A 22,239-nucleotide genomic window follows, 5' to 3' on the forward strand; every position below is an offset into this window, starting at 1 on the left:
AGCAGAGCAAGACCCCAGAATCAATTGGTCTGGGCTAGAAAAGTGAATACACATCATCAATGCATCGATGTTACGCAATCACTAGAGACCCATATCATCAATGCATCGATGTTACGCAATCACTAGAGACCCATATCATCAATGCATCGATGTTACGCAATCACTAGAGACCCATATCATCAATGCATCGATGTTACGCAATCACTAGAGACCCATATCATCAATGCATCGATGTTACGCAATCACTAGAGACCCATATCATCAATGCATCGATGTTACGCAATCACTAGAGACCCATATCATCAATGCATCGATATTACGCAATCACTAGAGACCCATGTCATCAATGCATCGATGTTACGCAATCACTAGAGACCCATATCATCAATGCATCGATGTTACGCAATCACTAGAGACCCATATCATCAATGCATCGATGTTACGCAATCACTAGAGACCCATATCATCAATGCATCGATGTTACGCAATCACTAGAGACCCATATCATCAATGCATCGATATTACGCAATCACTAGAGACCCATATCATCAATGCATCGATGTTACGCAATCACTAGAGACCCATATCATCAATGCATCGATGTTACGCAATCACTAGAGACCCATATCATCAATGCATCGATGTTACGCAATCACTAGAGACCCATATCATCAATGCATCGATGTTACGCAATCACTAGAGACCCATATCATCAATGCATCGATGTTACGCAATCACTAGAGACCCATATCATCAATGCATCGATGTTACGCAATCACTAGAGACCCATATCATCAATGCATCGATATTACGCAATCACTAGAGACCCATATCATCAATGCATCGATATTACGCAATCACTAGAGACCCATATCATCAATGCATCGATATTACGCAATCACTAGAGACCCATATCATCAATGCAGCGATATTACGCAATCACTAGAGACCCATATCATCAATGCATCGATATTACGCAATCACTAGAGACCCATATCATCAATGCATCGATATTACGCAATCACTAGAGACCCATATCATCAATGCATCGATATTACGCAATCACTAGAGACCTATATCATCAATGCATCGATGTTACGCAATCACTAGAGACCCATATCATCAATGCAGCGATATTACGCAATCACTAGAGACCCATATCATCAATGCATCGATATTACGCAATCACTAGAGACCTATATCATCAATGCATCAATGTTACGCAATCACTAGAGACCCATATCATCAATGCAGCGATATTACGCAATCACTAGAGACCCATATCATCAATGCATCGATATTACGCAATCACTAGAGACCCATATCATCAATGCATCGATATTACGCAATCACTAGAGACCCATATCATCGATGCAGCGATATTACGCAATCACTAGAGACCCATATCATCAATGCATCGATATTACGAAATCACTAGAGACCCATATCATCAATGCATCGATATTAAGCAATTACTAGAGACCCATATCATCAATGCATCGATATTACGCAATCACTAGAGACCCATATCATCAATGCATCGATATTACGCAATCACTAGAGACCCATATCATCAATGCATCAATATTACGCAATCACTAGAGACCCATATCATCAATGCATCGATATTACGCAATCACTAGAGACCCATATCATCAATGCATCGATATTACGCAATCACTAGAGACCCATATCATCAATGCATCGATATTACGCAATCACTAGAGACCCATATCATCAATGCATCGATATTACGCAATCACTAGAGACCCATATCATCAATGCATCGATATTACGCAATCACTAGAGACCCATATCATCAATGCATCGATATTACGCAATCACTAGAGACCCATATCATCAATGCATCGATATTACGCAATCACTAGAGACCCATATCATCAATGCCAATATAAAATAAGACTTTAATTGTTTTTTTCTCAAATGCGTATTGTTGTTAACTTGCTATTGAATGACCAGTCCCTTTCAAACTATAAGGTGTCACCATATTAAACCAACCTATAACCCAGTCCTGCTGTGTTGTGTTGATCAGTGGAGAACGAGAGCCACTGTGACTTTGTGAAGCTGAGAGAGATGTTGCTGAGGGTGAACATGGAAGACCTGAGAGAGCAGACTCACGCCAGACACTACGAGCTCTACAGACGCTGCAAACTGGAGGAGATGGGATTTACAGATACAGACCCTAACAACAAACCCTTTAGGTGAGACCAGCTCTTGTTCAACGTTACATAGTGGGCAGGTTGTCGACCCTTTTTTGTCATCCAATATGCAGAATATAAACTGAAATTAGACCAGTGTCAGAAGTGAAAATAGGGCCAAAGCATCAGAACACCTAGATGTCCAGGGCCCGGGAACGACATCTACAGTCAGGAGCAAAAGCCCATGGACGTCTCACAGCAGTCAGACACAGTGATACACATTCTACAATGAAATATAGACACCCTATTCCCTACCTAGTGCACTACGTTTGACCAGGGAACCCTGTTCCCTATGTAGTGCACTAAATAGGGAACAGGGTGCCATTTGGGATGCATGCATATGCCTGTTTAACTGTAACTACCTTGTCTTCCCTCACCAAATCAGTCTGCAGGAGACGTATGAGGCCAAGAGGAAAGAGTTCCTGGGGGACCTGCAGCATCACGAGGACGACATGAGACAGATGTTTGTCCACAAGGTGAAGGAGACCGAGGCAGAGCTGAAAGTAAAGGAGAGGGAGGTAAACATTCACAAGGTGCTTCTGGGAGTTTGTCTTGTTTAGATTATGATGTTGTTCTGCTCCCTTTCATACTCAAACTCATCCTCATTTTGTGACTGTGTCTACAGTCATAACGTAACAGAGCATTTTGGGACTGTGTCGACAGTCATAACGTAACAGGGTATTTTGGGACAGTGTCTACAGTCATAACGTAACAGAGCATTTTGTGACTGTGTCTACAGTCATAATGTAACAGGGCGTTTTGGGACTGTGTCTACAGTCATAACGTAACAGAGCATTTTGTGACTGTGTCTACAGTCATAACGTAACAGAGCATTTTGTGACTGTGTCTACAGTCATAACGTAACAGGGCGTTTTGGGACTGTGTCTACAGTCATAATGTAACAGGGCGTTTTGGGACTGTGTCTACAGTCATAACGTAACAGAGCATTTTGGGACTGTGTCGACAGTCATAACGTAACAGGGCATTTTGGGACTGTGTCGACAGTCATAATGTAACAAGGCATTTTGTGACTGTGTCTACAGTCATAACGTAACAGGGCATTTTGTGACTGTGTCTACAGTCATAATGTAACAAGGCATTTTGTGACTGTCTACAGTCATAACGTAACAGGGCATTTTGTGACTGTGTCTACAGTCATAACGTAACAGGGCATTTTGTGACTGTGTCTACTTGTCATATCGACAGTTTGGAGCCTTTTCCTTTAGTTTGAGCTGTTTGTTCAGTGCAGCGGTCCGAGACATTTCCCTGGATGTTCCCCTGTCTGTATTATCACACGTTAAAGCACATAGAGCCTATATGTTACCATGTTATACCAACCCTTCCAATCCAGCTCCAAGAGAGGTTTGAGCAGCTGAAGAGGATGCATCAGGAGGAGAAGAGGAATCTGGAGGAGAAGAGGAGCGATCTGGAGGAGGATATGAACGACTTCAACAGGAGGAAGGTGGCAGCTGAGACGCTGATGGGTCAGTCTCTACAGGGATCCTCACAACCGTTCAGAAAGGACAAGAAGAGGTACGTATTGTCTGTCTGTCTGTCTCTCTCTGTCTCTCTGTCTGTCGGTCTCTCTCTGTCTCTCTCTCTCTCTGTATGTCGGTCTCTCTCTGTCTCCCTCTCTCTCTCTCTCTCTGTCTCTCTCTCTGTCTCTCTCTCTGTCTGTCTGTCTGTCTGTCTGTCTGTCTGTCTGTCTTTCTGTCTGTCAGTCTCTCTCTGTCTCTCTCTCTCTGTCTGTATGTCGGTCTCTCTCTGTCTCTCTCTGTCTCTCTCTCTCTGTCGCTCTCTCTGTCTGTCTGTCGGTCTCTCTCTGTCCGTCTCTCTCTGTCTCTGTCTCTCTCTCTCTTGCTCTCTCTGTCTCTCTCTTTGTCTGTCTGTTCAACTGATCAAACGCTATAGTAGCAGACACTACAGCCCTGAAGCTCTGGCCTAGTGTTCTGCTTGTCTCTATGGGACTGTCACTCGCACAGTTGCAGTCAGGAAGTGACTAATGATATAGCATTACAGTGCCAGGAGACATCTTGGCTTGGAAACTGTGATACGGGGGACGGATTGAGTCTGACATTGTTTTCCCAGACAGTGGAGGAGGTCACAGTTTGCCCTGTCACCGCCTGACCGCCTGATGCTTGTGGTTCTGCAACACACACACATACAAACACAATAACACACACACACACACACACACTACACACCACCACCACCAGACCGTCTCTGCATAGCGCGATCTGTCAGTCTCGATATCCGCTAGGCTGGGTCACTGATGTTGAGCTACACACAATATCAATTGATAGGGTAACACTAGTCTTCTCTCACAGCCTCAGTGTATGATAACACAAATCTGACTAGACTGTGATAACACCAGTCATATGTAGCGAGTGTTATCACAGAGGCTGTGGACTGTATGTGTCATTCACTGTTTGGGTGCTACCAGAAACATAGCCTTGTCTGTGGGTGACGCTTAGATGGTTCAGAGTTAGACATCTTAGATGGTTCAGAGTTAGACATCTTAGATGGTTCAGAGTTAGACATCTTAGATGGTTCAGAGTTAGACATCTTAGATGGTTCAGAGTTAGACAGCTTAGATGGTTTAGAGTTAGACATCTTAGATGGTTCAGAGTTAGACATCTTAGATGGTAGCCTATTCAGTTCAGTTAGACATCTTAGATGGTAGCCTATTCAGTTCAGTTAGACATCTTAGATGGTAGTCTATTCAGTTCAGAGTTAGACATCTTGCAAATAAGAATATCAGTGGTTACAAGCTTCCGTCTGTATTTCTATCCCGATGTCAATCTGTGTATTGTAATGGAATAATGATCTCTCTCCTCAGACCAAAGAGAGATCTGTTGGACATTTAACTTCATAGAGTCTCAATGACAGGACATGTTAAACAGCACACTGATGAGGAGGAGAAAGTGTGAGGAAATATAACTATTGACTATGACTCTGCTGACACCATAGACTTGGCTGATTCACCAAGTTCATGTGGAGGTTGTATAGTGCCCACTATTGGACAGTTCCCACATTTCACATTATAACCAGTTCATTTTATTCGTAGAGAGATGGTCCCTGTTTTCTTTCTTTGCGTGAAGATGCACAGATCATAAAACGGTTTGGTTCGATCTGTAAAACGGAAACATCCATAATTTTGAAATGATCGCGATCATTGTTAACACACTATTCTCAAATTATTTTGTTTGTTTTGCATACTATTTTCTTCTGTTGATTTTCAACTCATCTAATTCTATATATGTTCCTTTTACCATATTTTTGCCATATTTTCTTTATTTCAGTTGATTCGTGGCACCACGGCAACACCAAGGCAACCAGGAATGTGTCTCTTCATCACCATGGAAACAAGGGACATGTTTTATCTTCACTTTTTTTAGCTTCGGGGACTATTTCATTCTCAAATTGTATGAATGGACCCCGATGACACTTCTTTGACACGACATGTGAGAGAGCGAGCGAGAGAAATGTGTGTGATGATGATGCGTTGGCTGTGAGCCCCTTTGTATTCAAGGATCAGAACGATGACCTTACACAGTGGACTTCACACCCGTGTCCAAAATGGCCCCCTATTCCCTACAGTATACATGTCTTGTGGAGTCAGCACTGGAGATCAAAGATTGCATCCCAAATGGCCCACTATTCCCTCTATAGTGCACTACTTTTGATAAGTGCCAAGTAGTGCACTATATAGGGAATAGGGTGTAATTCAGGACGCAGACTTTCTCTCTAGTGCTGACTCCACAAGACGTGTAAAAACAAAACCTGTGGACTCAGTTATGATAACTTTTAGCGTATGTTGTTTTACGTTCCTGGTGTGAATGTGTCCATCTGAATCTACCATCTGAAACGCACATAGACATTAAAACCAGGAAACGTAACACATGTTTTATCCCCAGCAGAAACATGACTAGGACTGTGATACTGTTGCTCGGAAGAAAGAATGTATAGCTCTATCTTGGTTTCCAAACTGCTTATGAAACAGCAAGAGCTTGCCTTCCAGGCTAATATAGTTCTACCCATCACTGCGTTAAATATTGACTGTGAACTGTGTGTGTGTGTGTGTGTGTGTGTGTGTGTGTGTGTGTGTGTGTGTGTGTGTGTGTGTGTGTGCGTGTGTGTGTGTGTTAATTTGTTTGTGTGTATTAATTAAGTGATAAGGCCAGAGAAGAGATTTTTTGGAGGATATATTTTACACAATGAGCTACCAATTATTTTTTTTCATTAAAAAAAAGTGTATTTTGATGAATTTATTCATACTTTTTCATCTTTCCACGAGATATAGTCCCGACACAAATTTAAGGTTGCTCCCCAATGCAGCTGATTGCTGGTCGTTCGTTCTATCGGTTTGGTTGCCAGAGATGCGACCCTGTCGTTAAGCCTTTTTGTTCTGTATCTATAGACCCAGTCGTTAAGTCTTTTTGTTCTGTATCTATAGACCCAGTCTTTTTGTTCTGTATCTATAGACCCCGTCGTTAAGTCTTTTTGTTCTGTATCTATAGACCCAGTCGTTAAGTCTTTTTGTTCTGTATCTATAGACCCAGTCTTTTTGTTCTGTATCTATAGACCCCGTCGTTAAGTCTTTTTGTTCTGTATCTATAGACCCAGTCGTTAAGTCTTTTTGTTCTGTATCTATAGACCCAGTCGTTAAGTCTTTTTGTTCTGTATCTATAGACCCCGTCGTTAAGTCTTTTTGTTCTGTATCTACAGACCCCGTCGTTAAGTCTTTTTGTTCTGTATCTATAGACCCAGTCGTTAAGTCTTTTGGTTCTGTATCTATAGACCCAGTCGTTAAGTCTTTTTGTTCTGTATCTATAGACCCCGTCGTTAAGTCTTTTTGTTCTGTATCTACAGACCCCGTCGTTAAGTCTTTTTGTTCTGTATCTATAGACCCAGTCGTTAAGTCTTTTGGTTCTGTATCTACAGACCCAGTCGTTAAGTCTTTTTGTTCTGTATCTATAGACCCCGTCGTTAAGTCTTTTTGTTCTGTATCTATATACCCCGTCGTTAAGTCTTTTTGTTCTGTATCTATAGACCCAGTCGTTAAGTCTTTTTGTTCTGTATCTATAGACCCAGTCGTTAAGTCTTTTTGTTCTGTATCTATAGACCCAGTCTTTTTGTTCTGTATCTATAGACCCAGTCGTTAAGTCTTTTTGTTCTGTATCTATAGACCCAGTCGTTAAGTCTTTTTGTTCTGTATCTATAGACCCAGTCGTTAAGTCTTTTTGTTCTGTATCTATAGACCCAGTCGTTAAGTCTTTTTGTTCTGTATCTATAGACCCAGTCTTTTTGTTCTGTATCTATAGACCCAGTCGTTAAGTCTTTTTGTTCTGTATCTATAGACCCAGTCGTTAAGTCTTTTTGTTCTGTATCTATAGACCCAGTCGTTAAGTCTTTTTGTTCTGTATCTATAGACCCTGTCGTTAAGTCTTTTTGTTCTGTATCTATAGACCCAGTCGTTAAGTCTTTTTGTTCTGTATCTATATACCCCGTCGTTAAGTCTTTTTGTTCTGTATCTATAGACCCAGTCTTTTTGTTTTGTATCTATAGACCCTGTCGTTAAGTCTTTTTGTTCTGTATCTATATACCCCGTCGTTAAGTCTTTTTGTTCTGTATCTATAGACCCAGTCTTTTTGTTCTGTATCTATAGACCCTGTCGTTAAGTCTTTTTGTTCTGTATCTATAGACCCAGTCGTTAAGTCTTTTTGTTCTGTATCTACAGACCCCGTCGTTAAGTCTTTTTGTTCTGTATCTATAGACCCAGTCGTTAAGTCTTTTGGTTCTGTATCTATAGACCCAGTCGTTAAGTCTTTTTGTTCTGTATCTATAGACCCCGTCGTTAAGTCTTTTTGTTCTGTATCTACAGACCCCGTCGTTAAGTCTTTTTGTTCTGTATCTATAGACCCAGTCGTTAAGTCTTTTGGTTCTGTATCTACAGACCCAGTCGTTAAGTCTTTTTGTTCTGTATCTATAGACCCCGTCGTTAAGTCTTTTTGTTCTGTATCTATAGACCCAGTCTTTTTGTTCTGTATCTATAGACCCAGTCGTTAAGTCTTTTTGTTCTGTATCTATAGACCCAGTCGTTAAGTATTTTTGTTCTGTATCTATAGACCCAGTCTTTTTGTTCTGTATCTATAGACCCAGTCTTTTTGTTCTGTATCTATAGACCCCGTCGTTAAGTCTTTTTGTTCTGTATCTATAGACCCCGTCGTTAAGTCTTTTTGTTCTGTATCTATAGACCCTGTCGTTAAGTCTTTTTGTTCTGTATCTATAGACCCAGTCTTTTTGTTCTGTATCTATAGACCCTGTCGTTAAGTCTTTTTGTTCTGTATCTATAGACCCAGTCGTTAAGTCTTTTTGTTCTGTATCTATAGACCCAGTCGTTAAGTCTTTTTGTTCTGTATCTATAGACCCAGTCGTTAAGTCTTTTTGTTCTGTATCTATAGACCCTGTCGTTAAGTCTTTTTGTTCTGTATCTATAGACCCAGTCGTTAAGTCTTTTTGTTCTGTATCTATATACCCCGTCGTTAAGTCTTTTTGTTCTGTATCTATAGACCCAGTCTTTTTGTTTTGTATCTATAGACCCTGTCGTTAAGTCTTTTTGTTCTGTATCTATATACCCCGTCGTTAAGTCTTTTTTGTTCTGTATCTATAGACCCAGTCTTTTTGTTCTGTATCTATAGACCCTGTCGTTAAGTCTTTTTGTTCTGTATCTATAGACCCAGTCGTTAAGTCTTTTTGTTCTGTATCTACAGACCCCGTCGTTAAGTCTTTTTGTTCTGTATCTATAGACCCAGTCGTTAAGTCTTTTGGTTCTGTATCTATAGACCCAGTCGTTAAGTCTTTTTGTTCTGTATCTATAGACCCCGTCGTTAAGTCTTTTTGTTCTGTATCTACAGACCCCGTCGTTAAGTCTTTTTGTTCTGTATCTATAGACCCAGTCGTTAAGTCTTTTGGTTCTGTATCTACAGACCCAGTCGTTAAGTCTTTTTGTTCTGTATCTATAGACCCCGTCGTTAAGTCTTTTTGTTCTGTATCTATAGACCCAGTCGTTAAGTATTTTTGTTCTGTATCTATAGACCCAGTCTTTTTGTTCTGTATCTATAGACCCAGTCTTTTTGTTCTGTATCTATAGACCCCGTCGTTAAGTCTTTTTGTTCTGTATCTATAGACCCCGTCGTTAAGTCTTTTTGTTCTGTATCTATAGACCCTGTCGTTAAGTCTTTTTGTTCTGTATCTATAGACCCAGTCTTTTTGTTCTGTATCTATAGACCCTGTCGTTAAGTCTTTTTGTTCTGTATCTATATACCCCGTCGTTAAGTCTTTTTGTTCTGTATCTATAGACCCAGTCTTTTTGTTCTGTATCTATAGACCCAGTCGTTAAGTCTTTTTGTTCTGTATCTATATACCCCGTCGTTAAGTCTTTTTGTTCTGTATCTATAGACCCAGTCGTTAAGTCTTTTTGTTCTGTATCTATAGACCCAGTCGTTAAGTCTTTTTGTTCTGTATCTATAGACCCCGTCGTTAAGTCTTTTTGTTCTGTATCTACAGACCCCGTCGTTAAGTCTTTTTGTTCTGTATCTATAGACCCAGTCGTTAAGTCTTTTGGTTCTGTATCTATAGACCCAGTCGTTAAGTCTTTTGGTTCTGTATCTACAGACCCAGTCGTTAAGTCTTTTTGTTCTGTATCTATAGACCCCGTCGTTAAGTCTTTTTGTTCTGTATCTATATACCCCGTCGTTAAGTCTTTTTGTTCTGTATCTATAGACCCAGTCGTTAAGTCTTTTTGTTCTGTATCTATAGACCCAGTCGTTAAGTCTTTTTGTTCTGTATCTATAGACCCAGTCTTTTTGTTCTGTATCTATAGACCCAGTCGTTAAGTCTTTTTGTTCTGTATCTATAGACCCAGTCGTTAAGTCTTTTTGTTCTGTATCTATAGACCCTGTCGTTAAGTCTTTTTGTTCTGTATCTATAGACCCAGTCTTTTTGTTCTGTATCTATAGACCCAGTCGTTAAGTCTTTTTGTTCTGTATCTATAGACCCAGTCGTTAAGTCTTTTTGTTCTGTATCTATAGACCCTGTCGTTAAGTCTTTTGTTCTGTATCTATAGACCCAGTCGTTAAGTCTTTTTGTTCTGTATCTATATACCCCGTCGTTAAGTCTTTTTGTTCTGTATCTATAGACCCAGTCTTTTTGTTCTGTATCTATAGACCCTGTCGTTAAGTCTTTTTGTTCTGTATCTATATACCCCGTCGTTAAGTCTTTTTGTTCTGTATCTATAGACCCAGTCTTTTTGTTCTGTATCTATAGACCCTGTCGTTAAGTCTTTTTGTTCTGTATCTATAGACCCAGTCGTTAAGTCTTTTTGTTCTGTATCTATATACCCCGTCGTTAAGTCTTTTTGTTCTGTATCTATATACCCAGTCTTTTTGTTCTGTATCAATAGACCCTGTCGTTAAGTCTTTTTGTTCTGTATCTATAGACCCAGTCTTTTTGTTCTGTATCTATAGACCCTGTCGTTAAGTCTTTTTGTTCTGTATCTATAGACCCAGTCGTTAAGTCTTTTTGTTCTGTATCTATAGACCCAGTCTTTTTGTTCTGTATCTATAGACCCAGTCTTTTTGTTCTGTATCTATAGACCCCGTCGTTAAGTCTTTTTGTTCTGTATCTATAGACCCTGTCGTTAAGTCTTTTTGTTCTGTATCTATAGACCCTGTCGTTAAGTCTTTTTGTTCTGTATCTATAGACCCTGTCGTTAAGTCTTTTTGTTCTGTATCTACAGACCCTGTTGTTAAGTCTTTTTGTTCTGTATCTATAGACCCAGTCGTTAAGTCTTTTGGTTCTGTATCTATAGACCCAGTCGTTAAGTCTTTTTGTTCTGTATCTATAGACCCCGTCGTTAAGTCTTTTTGTTCTGTATCTACAGACCCCGTCGTTAAGTCTTTTTGTTCTGTATCTATAGAACCAGTCGTTAAGTCTTTTGGTTCTGTATCTACAGACCCAGTCGTTAAGTCTTTTTGTTCTGTATCTATAGACCCCGTCATTAAGTCTTTTTGTTCTGTATCTATATACCCCGTCGTTAAGTCTTTTTGTTCTGTATCTATAGACCCAGTCGTTAAGTCTTTTTGTTCTGTATCTATAGACCCAGTCGTTAAGTCTTTTTGTTCTGTATCTATAGACCCAGTCTTTTTGTTCTGTATCTATAGACCCAGTCTTTTTGTTCTGTATCTATAGACCCCGTCGTTAAGTCTTTTTGTTCTGTATCTATAGACCCCGTCATTAAGTCTTTTTGTTCTGTATCTATAGACCCTGTCGTTAAGTCTTTTTGTTCTGTATCTATAGACCCAGTCTTTTTGTTCTGTATCTATAGACCCTGTCGTTAAGTCTTTTTGTTCTGTATCTATATACCCCGTCGTTAAGTCTTTTTGTTCTGTATCTATAGACCCAGTCTTTTTGTTCTGTATCTATAGACCCTGTCGTTAAGTCTTTTTGTTCTGTATCTATAGACCCAGTCGTTAAGTCTTTTTGTTCTGTATCTATATACCCCGTCGTTAAGTCTTTTTGTTCTGTATCTATATATCCCGTCGTTAAGTCTTTTTGTTCTGTATCTATAGACCCAGTCTTTTTGTTCTGTATCTATAGACCCAGTCTTTTTGTTCTGTATCTATAGACCCCGTCGTTAAGTCTTTTTGTTCTGTATCTATAGACCCTGTCGTTAAGTCTTTTTGTTCTGTATCTATAGACCCTGTCGTTAAGTCTTTTTGTTCTGTATCTATAGACCCTGTCGTTAAGTCTTTTTGTTCTGTATCTATATACCCCGTCGTTAAGTCTTTTTGTTCTGTATCTATAGACCCAGTCTTTTTGTTCTGTATCTATAGACCCTGTCGTTAAGTCTTTTTGTTCTGTATCTATAGACCCAGTCGTTAAGTCTTTTTGTTCTGTATCTATATACCCCGTCGTTAAGTCTTTTTGTTCTGTATCTATATACCCTGTCGTTAAGTCTTTTTGTTCTGTATCTATAGACCCAGTCTTTTTGTTCTGTATCTATAGACCCCGTCGTTAAGTCTTTTTGTTCTGTATCTATAGACCCCGTCGTTAAGTCTTTTTGTTCTGTATCTATAGACCCTGTCGTTAAGTCTTTTTGTTCTGTATCTATAGACCCTGTCGTTAAGTCTTTTTGTTCTGTATCTATAGACCCTGTCGTTAAGTCTTTTTGTTCTGTATCTATATACCCCGTCGTTAAGTCTTTTTGTTCTGTATCTATAGACCCAGTCTTTTTGTTCTGTATCTATAGACCCTGTCGTTAAGTCTTTTTGTTCTGTATCTATAGACCCAGTCGTTAAGTCTTTTTGTTCTGTATCTTTATACCCCGTCGTTAAGTCTTTTTGTTCTGTATCTATAGACCCCGTCGCTAAGTCTTTTTGTTCTGTATCTATAGACCCAGTCTTTTTGTTCTGTATTTATAGACCCAGTCTTTTTGTTCTGTATCTATAGACCCCGTCGTTAAGTCTTTTTGTTCTGTATCTATAGACCCTGTCGTTAAGTCTTTTTGTTCTGTATCTATAGACCCTGTCGTTAAGTCTTTTTGTTCTGTATCTATAGACCCTGTCGTTAAGTCTTTTTGTTCTGTATCTATATACCCCGTCGTTAAGTCTTTTTGTTCTGTATCTATATACCCCGTCGTTAAGTCTTTTTGTTCTGTATCTATAGACCCAGTCTTTTTGTTCTGTATCTATAGACCCAGTCTTTTTGTTCTGTATCTATAGACCCCGTCGTTAAGTCCTTTTGTTCTGTATCTATAGACCCTGTCGTTAAGTCTTTTTGTTCTGTATCTATAGACCCTGTCCTTAAGTCTTTTTGTTCTGTATCTATAGACCCAGTCGTTAAGTCTTTTTGTTCTGTATCTATAGACCCTGTCGTTAAGTCTTTTGTTCTGTATCTATAGACCCAGTCTTTTTGTTCTGTATCTATAGACCCAGTCTTTTTGTTCTGTATCTATAGACCCCGTCGTTAAGTCTTTTTGTTCTGTATCTATAGACCCTGTCGTTAAGTCTTTTTGTTCTGTATCTATAGACCCTGTCGTTAAGTCTTTTTGTTCTGTATCTATAGACCCAGTCTTTTTGTTCTGTATCTATAGACCCAGTCTTTTTGTTCTGTATCTATAGACCCAGTCGTTAAGTCTTTTTGTTCTGTATCTATAGACCCAGTCGTTAAGTCTTTTTGTTCTGTATCTATAGACCCCGTCGTTAAGTCTTTTTGTTCTGTATCTATAGACCCTGTCGTTAAGTCTTTTTGTTCTGTATCTATAGACCCAGTCTTTTTGTTCTGTATCTATAGACCCTGTCGTTAAGTCTTTTTGTTCTGTATCTATATACCCCGTCGTTAAGTCTTTTTGTTCTGTATCTATAGACCCAGTCTTTTTGTTCTGTATCTATAGACCCAGTCGTTAAGTCTTTTTGTTCTGTATCTATATACCCCGTCGTTAAGTCTTTTTGTTCTGTATCTATATACCCCGTCGTTAAGTCTTTTTGTTCTGTATCTATAGACCCAGTCTTTTTGTTCTGTATCTATAGACCCAGTCTTTTTGTTCTGTATCTATAGACCCCGTCGTTAAGTCTTTTTGTTCTGTATCTATAGACCCTGTCGTTAAGTCTTTTTGTTCTGTATCTATAGACCCTGTCGTTAAGTCTTTTTGTTCTGTATCTATAGACCCTGTCGTTAAGTCTTTTTGTTCTGTATCTATATACCCCGTCGTTAAGTCTTTTTGTTCTGTATCTATAGACCCAGTCTTTTTGTTCTGTATCTATAGACCCTGTCGTTAAGTCTTTTTGTTCTGTATCTATAGACCCAGTCGTTAAGTCTTTTTGTTCTGTATCTTTATACCCCGTCGTTAAGTCTTTTTGTTCTGTATCTATAGACCCCGTCGCTAAGTCTTTTTGTTCTGTATCTATAGACCCAGTCTTTTTGTTCTGTATCTATAGACCCAGTCTTTTTGTTCTGTATCTATAGACCCCGTCGTTAAGTCTTTTTGTTCTGTATCTATAGACCCTGTCGTTAAGTCTTTTTGTTCTGTATCTATAGACCCTGTCGTTAAGTCTTTTTGTTCTGTATCTATAGACCCTGTCGTTAAGTCTTTTTGTTCTGTATCTATATACCCCGTCGTTAAGTCTTTTTGTTCTGTATCTATATACCCCGTCGTTAAGTCTTTTTGTTCTGTATCTATAGACCCAGTCTTTTTGTTCTGTATCTATAGACCCAGTCTTTTTGTTCTGTATCTATAGACCCCGTCGTTAAGTCCTTTTGTTCTGTATCTATAGACCCTGTCGTTAAGTCTTTTTGTTCTGTATCTATAGACCCTGTCCTTAAGTCTTTTTGTTCTGTATCTATAGACCCAGTCGTTAAGTCTTTTTGTTCTGTATCTATAGACCCTGTCGTTAAGTCTTTTTGTTCTGTATCTATAGACCCAGTCTTTTTGTTCTGTATCTATAGACCCAGTCTTTTTGTTCTGTATCTATAGACCCTGTCGTTAAGTCTTTTTGTTCTGTATCTATAGACCCAGTCTTTTTGTTCTGTATCTATAGACCCTGTCGTTAAGTCTTTTTGTTCTGTATCTATAGACCCAGTCGTTAAGTCTTTTTGTTCTGTATCTATATACCCCGTCGTTAAGTCTTTTTGTTCTGTATCTATATACCCCGTCGTTAAGTCTTTTTGTTCTGTATCTATAGACCCAGTCTTTTTGTTCTGTATCTATAGACCCAGTCTTTTTGTTCTGTATCTATAGACCCCGTCGTTAAGTCTTTTTGTTCTGTATCTATAGACCCTGTCGTTAAGTCTTTTTGTTCTGTATCTATAGACCCTGTCGTTAAGTCTTTTTGTTCTGTATCTATAGACCCTGTCGTTAAGTCTTTTTGTTCTGTATCTATATACCCCGTCGTTAAGTCTTTTTGTTCTGTATCTATAGACCCAGTCTTTTTGTTCTGTATCTATAGACCCTGTCGTTAAGTCTTTTTGTTCTGTATCTATAGACCCAGTCGTTAAGTCTTTTTGTTCTGTATCTTTATACCCCGTCGTTAAGTCTTTTTGTTCTGTATCTATAGACCCCGTCGCTAAGTCTTTTTGTTCTGTATCTATAGACCCAGTCTTTTTGTTCTGTATCTATAGACCCAGTCTTTTTGTTCTGTATCTATAGACCCCGTCGTTAAGTCTTTTTGTTCTGTATCTATAGACCCTGTCGTTAAGTCTTTTTGTTCTGTATCTATAGACCCTGTCGTTAAGTCTTTTTGTTCTGTATCTATAGACCCTGTCGTTAAGTCTTTTTGTTCTGTATCTATATACCCCGTCGTTAAGTCTTTTTGTTCTGTATCTATATACCCCGTCGTTAAGTCTTTTTGTTCTGTATCTATAGACCCAGTCTTTTTGTTCTGTATCTATAGACCCAGTCTTTTTGTTCTGTATCTATAGACCCCGTCGTTAAGTCCTTTTGTTCTGTATCTATAGACCCTGTCGTTAAGTCTTTTTGTTCTGTATCTATAGACCCTGTCCTTAAGTCTTTTTGTTCTGTATCTATAGACCCAGTCGTTAAGTCTTTTTGTTCTGTATCTATAGACCCTGTCGTTAAGTCTTTTTGTTCTGTATCTATAGACCCAGTCTTTTTGTTCTGTATCTATAGACCCAGTCTTTTTGTTCTGTATCTATAGACCCTGTCGTTAAGTCTTTTTGTTCTGTATCTATAGACCCTGTCGTTAAGTCTTTTTGTTCTGTATCTATAGACCCTGTCGTTAAGTCTTTTTGTTCTGTATCTATAGACCCAGTCTTTTTGTTCTGTATCTATAGACCCAGTCTTTTTGTTCTGTATCTATAGACCCAGTCGTTAAGTCTTTTTGTTCTGTATCTATAGACCCTGTCGTTAAGTCTTTTTGTTCTGTATCTATAGACCCAGTCGTTAAGTCTTTTTGTTCTGTATCTGTGGATGCTACACAGTCATGCATTTTAAATGTTCTATAGCCATACTGGCTGTCAACGTTCTTATCCCTTGCTTGCCAGCGAGCCAACTACGGCTAACTTACAGTCACGTCAAACAGTGCAACCAGAATGACAGCAAAGTAGCTGCATTTGCGTTTGTTTGAGCTGTTTTCTAGTGACATTTATTTGGATACATCCATAACAATGAGCTAATGATGCGCAATTTTGCCTTGCATAGAATGTGCTCTCTCTTCAGGACAGTGTTGTTCAGAAGACCTAGCCAACAACACAGCTAACACAATCACTAGCTGCATTTCGTTTCGTTTTGCCTGTTATCTATTGACATTTCTTTGTATATATCCATAAAAATGATGCCAGCTGATTCATGATTTCCACTGGCTGAAAAAGGTGTCTGCCTGTCTGTCTCGTCCCGACTCCCAACACGTTCATTACTATGGGACAGCTGGAGATCCAATTTCAAGATTGAAACAATGTTGCAAATGTGAAAGAGACAGACAGCAAGGTTTATACAAATCTACGCTGTTGAAAACCAATTGCTAGTCTAAAAGAAATGGGATATAATGTCCAGATGCTTTTTATAGTGGAGATCAAGTTTATAAATTACCTGGCTGGGCTGATGAGACAGTGTATTGTGCAGTGAGATGGAACAGAGTAAATAGATATTTCAACGTCATAGGTTTAGCTGGTGGTAACTAGTGGAATAGACACTGGCTGGAATGCGGTTTTAACCAATCAGTATCCAGGAATAGACCCATCCATTGTATAACAGATTATGCATTTGTGCATTTATACATACAAATGTATGTAAAGCAACCTACATATGACTAAACCATAGTCAATAGAATAATAATTAGAATATAAATAATTAATCCAGTGCTGTTTTACATGAATACAGAACTTGTATACTATATATGAATATATGCATAATAATACTATATTTTCGAGTTGCTGATAGTTTTTATGTATGAAGTATGTTATGATACTGTAGCTAGGTAGATTCCAGTATGTTATACTGTAGCTTGGTAGAGTCCAGTATGTTATTCTGTAGCTAGGTAGAGTCCAGTATGTTATACTGTAGCTTGGTAGAGTCCAGTATGTTATGATGCTGTAGCTAGGTATAATCCAGTATGTTATGATGCTGTAGCTCAGTACAGTCCAGTATGTTATGATGCTGTAGCTAGGTAGAGTCCAGTATGTTATACTGTAGCTTGGTAGAGTCCAGTATGTTATACTGTAGCTAGGTATAATCCAGTATGTTATACTGTAGCTTGGTAGAGTCCAGTATGTTATGATGCTGTAGCTAGGTAGAGTCCAGTATGTTATACTGTAGCTTGGTAGACTCCAGTATGTTATGATGCTGTAGCTAGGTATAATCCAGTATGTTATACTGGAGCTAGGTAGAGTCCAGTATGTTATGATGCTGTAGCTAGGTAGAGTCCAGTATGTTATACTGTAGCTTGGTAGAGTCCAGTATGTTATGATGCTGTAGCTAGGTAGAGTCCAGTATGTTATGATGCTGTAGCTCAGTAGAGTCCGGTATGTTATGATGCTGTAGCTAGGTAGAGTCCAGTATGTTATACTGTAGCTGGGTAGAGTCCAGTATGTTATACTGTAGCTTGGTAGAGTCCAGTATGTTATACTGTAGCTAGGTATAATCCAGTATGTTATACTGTAGCTTGGTAGACTCCAGTATGTTATGATGCTGTAGCTAGGTATAATCCAGTATGTTATACTGTAGCTAGGTAGAGTCCAGTATGTTATGATGCTGCAGCTAGGTTGATTCCAGTATGTTATGATGCTGTAGCTAGGTAGAGTCCAGTATGTTATACTGTAGCTTGGTAGAGTCCAGTATGTTATGATGCTGTAGCTAGGTAGAGTCCAGTATGTTATACTGTAGCTGGGTAGAGTCCAGTATGTTATACTGTAGCTAGGTATAATCCAGTATGTTATACTGTAGCTTGGTAGAGTCCAGTATGTTATGATGCTGTAGCTAGGTAGAGTCCAGTATGTTATACTGTAGCTAGGTAGAGTCCAGTATGTTATGATACTGTAGCTAGGTAGATTCCAGTATGTTATACTGTAGCTTGGTAGAGTCCAGTATGTTATACTGTAGCTAGGTATAATCCAGTATGTTATGATGCTGTAGCTAGGTTGATTCCAGTATGTTATGATGCTGTAGCTAGGTTGATTCCAGTATGTTATACTGTAGCTCAGTACAGTCCAGTATGTTATGATGCTGTAGCTAGGTAGAGTCCAGTATGTTATGATGCTGTAGCTAGGTAGAGTCCAGTATGTTATACTGTAGCTGGGTAGAGTCCAGTATGTTATACTGTAGCTTGGTAGAGTCCAGTATGTTATACTGTAGCTAGGTATAATCCAGTATGTTATACTGTAGCTTGGTAGACTCCAGTATGTTATGATGCTGTAGCTAGGTATAATCCAGTATGTTATACTGTAGCTAGGTAGAGTCCAGTATGTTATGATGCTGTAGCTAGGTTGATTCCAGTATGTTATGATGCTGTAGCTAGGTATAATCCAGTATGTTATACTGTAGCTTGGTAGAGTCCAGTATGTTATGATGCTGTAGCTAGGTAGAGTCCAGTATGTTATGATGCTGTAGCTAGGTTGATTCCAGTATGTTATGATGCTGTAGCTAGGTAGAGTCCAGTATGTTATACTGTAGCTTGGTAGAGTCCAGTATGTTATACTGTAGCTAGGTATAATCCAGTATGTTATACTGTAGCTTGGTAGACTCCAGTATGTTATGATGCTGTAGCTAGGTATAATCCAGTATGTTATACTGTAGCTAGGTAGAGTCCAGTATGTTATACTGTAGCTTGGTAGAGTCCAGTATGTTATACTGTAGCTAGGTATAATCCAGTATGTTATACTGTAGCTAGGTAGAGTCCAGTATGTTATGATGCTGTAGCTCAGTAGAGTCCAGTATGTTATGATGCTGTAGCTAGGTAGAGTCCAGTATGTTATACTGTAGCTGGGTATAATCCAGTATGTTATGATGCTGTAGCTGGGTAGAGTCCAGTATGTTATACTGTAGCTAGGTAGAGTCCAGTATGTTATGATGCTGTAGCTCAGTAGAGTCCAGTATGTTATGATGCTGTAGCTCAGTAGAGTCCAGTATGTTATACTGTAGCTGGGTAGAGTCCAGTATGTTATACTGTAGCTAGGTAGAGTCCAGTATGTTATACTGTAGCTAGGTTGATTCCAGTATGTTATGATGCTGTAGCTAGGTAGAGTCCAGTATGTGATGATGCTGTAGCTGGGTAGAGTCCAGTATGTTATACTGTAGCTAGGTATAATCCAGTATATGTTATGAAAAACAAAAGAGATTATTTTAAAAATCAACAATTAAAAACACCTAGAAAACAACTAAATATGTACACATTTACAGGAGCTCTGTGCTTAGGCTGCTAATAGGGCGCCATGGCAACTAAACTCAGCAAAAAAAGAAACGTCCCTTTTCAGGACCCTGTCTTTCAAAGATATTTCGTAAAAATCCAAATAACTTCACAGATCTTCATTGTAAAGGGTTTAAACACTGTTTCCCATACTGACTCTGAAAAACACCAAAAGAAAGATTGCCCAGGTTCCCTGCTCATCTGCGTGAACGTGCCTTAGACATGCTGCAAGGAGGCATGAGGAATGCAGATGTGGTCAGGGAAATACACTGTAATATCCATACTTTGACACAACTAAGACAGCGCTACGGGAGACAGGGCGGACAGCTGATCGTCCTCGCAGGTGCAGACCACGTGTAACAACACCTGCACAGGATCGGTACATCCGAACATCACACCTGCGGGACAGGTACAGGATGGCAACAACAACTGCCCGAGTTACACCAGGAATGCATATTTCCTCCATCAGTGCTCAGACTGTCCGCAATAGGCTGAGAGAGGCTGGACTGAGGGCTTCTAGGCCTGTTGTAAGGCAGGTCCTCACCAGACATCACCGGCAACAACGTTGCCTCTGGGCACAAACCCACCATCGCTGGACAAGACAGGACTGGCAAAAAGTGCTCTTCACTGACGAGTCGTGGTTTTGTCTCACCAGGGGTGATAGTCGGATTCGCATTTATCATCGAAGGAATGACCGTTACACCGAGGCGTGTACTCTGGAGCGGGAGCGATTTGGAGGTGGAGGGTCCGTCATGGTCTGGGGCGCTGTGTCACAGCATCATCGGACTGAGCTTGTTGTCATTGGAGGCAATCTCAACGCTGTGCATTACAGGGAAGACATCCTCTTCCCTGATATGGTACCCTTCCTGCAGGCTCATCCTGACATGACGCTCCAGCACGACAATGCCACCTGCCATACTGCTTGTTCTGTGCGTGATTTCCGGCAAGACAGGAAAGTCATTGTTCTGCCATGGCCAGCGAAGAGCCCGGGTCTCAATCCCATTGAGCATGTCTGGGACCTGTTGGATCAGAGGGTGAGGGTTAGGGTTAAGGCCATTCTCCCCAGAAATGGCCGGGAACTTGCAGGTGCCTTGGTGGAAGAGTGGGGTAACATCTCACAGCAAGAACTGGCAAATCTGGTGCAGTCCACGAGGAGGAGATGCACTGCAACACTTAATGCAGCTGGTGGCCACACCAGATACTGACTGTTACTTTTGATTTTGACCCTCCCTTTGTTCAGGGACACATTATTCCATTTCTGTTAGTCACGTGTCTGTGGAACTTGTTCAGTTTATGTCTCAGTTGTTGAATCTTGTCATGTTCATACAAATATTTACACGTGTTAAGTTTGCTGAAAATAAACACAGTTGACAGTGAGAGGACGTTTCTTTTTTTTATACAATGCAATAAGGGTGAAAGCGACCATTCTATACAATTGAATTAAATATGTAAAGGTAAAAAGTTGAGAGGAGATATGGTTTCCAGAGCTGAAGGACATGCCTCTGACTGCTGGTGTTAAATCTCTGAATGTTACTGTTGAAGGGAAAGAGGAGAAGACCTCTGTATGCCTTGTCATTCCAATCAAGAAGTTAAAGGGAATTCACTTGGGACGTGTATGCATTGTTCTGGGACTTCGGAAGGCGAATCATGCTTTTATCAATGCTATTTGCAGCCTATAATGAATGTATAGATACAATTCATGAGTTTTTACCAGCCAGACTGATCACTTACTTACCTGGGCTTTACTTCTCTGTCCTCTGTATCACTTGGCTGACAACTCAAACTGAATTATTCTGCTGCTCTATCGTTCGCTACGTACATCAGTCAGAGACTGACATCATTGAAGTCCTTTGTGGCGATGTCAAAATGAGGGGTGTTGTACAAAACGTAGTCATCAAAGATTGGATCATTGATAACCAATCAATGTATCAAAGCCAATGACACATTTTCAAAACAACGCTTTACCCACGTGTGTTCTGGCCCTGGCCCAACACATCAGTCTCTGGGACCAATCAGACGGCCTAGAATTGATTTTCTTTCTAGAAATCGTCAGATCCAGACTCATTGCGGAGAAGAATCTAATGTCTGTGGGTATGGCGTAGCATTTGGCCAGAGCAAGGAGTTTGGGTAACCAGGCAACTGTATTGCATGAAATGATGCAACCATATCCTATAGCAACAGGCTTTAAATTAGGGCATCTTAAAATACCCAAGACCTGGTTGACTGTGGTGTTTGTGGGTCATGAATGTTGTTTCCCAACCCTGCATATCCTCCAACCATTACTTTGCTCTGAATGTTGTTTTTTTTAGCCTGAGTGCTAGTGTGTTTGTGCTATCATGCCTACTCCAGCATGTATGGCTTGACAAGAGCACACACAGCTCTGTGACCAGGCTAGTTTTTTATTTCTCCAGTAAGCCTGGGTTATCTGAGTTACATTGGGGAGATTGTTTTATTGTTCCTAGGCAATGAATCAATTAATAGCAAGTATTGTCATAGTTTTAACCTGTTTCAGTCAAGGGTTAATGTATGTAATAAACAGTTAATCTAGGTATTGGCATATGTAAAATACTGGTCATCAAAATATAACTTACTTATAGACTCCT

The 22,239-nt window shown here is 39.7% G+C and overlaps 1 protein-coding gene across 3 annotated transcripts in view; it reads left to right on the top strand.

Moving 5' to 3' along the window:
• LOC135526725 (septin-8-A-like) overlaps nucleotides 1-22,239 on the top strand; it is a 32,643-nt gene that overhangs the window by 8,836 nt on the left and 1,568 nt on the right. Inside the window, exons 7-10 of one of the 3 annotated variants that reach the window (XM_064955337.1) lie at nucleotides 2,054-2,222; nucleotides 2,605-2,737; nucleotides 3,571-3,752; nucleotides 5,522-5,868. In XM_064955337.1, the coding sequence (XP_064811409.1) occupies nucleotides 2,054-2,222; nucleotides 2,605-2,737; nucleotides 3,571-3,752; nucleotides 5,522-5,525 (488 nt within the window). In that variant the 3' untranslated portion in view covers nucleotides 5,526-5,868. Of the gene's footprint in view, nucleotides 1-2,053; nucleotides 2,223-2,604; nucleotides 2,738-3,570; nucleotides 3,753-5,521; nucleotides 5,869-22,239 lie in introns of those variants that run through there. The other 2 variants (XM_064955335.1, XM_064955336.1) reach the window with 2 other exon arrangements.

Source organism: Oncorhynchus masou, chromosome 32 (assembly GCF_036934945.1).
Source record: "Oncorhynchus masou masou isolate Uvic2021 chromosome 32, UVic_Omas_1.1, whole genome shotgun sequence".
NCBI classification, from domain to species: Eukaryota; Metazoa; Chordata; class Actinopteri; order Salmoniformes; family Salmonidae; genus Oncorhynchus; species Oncorhynchus masou.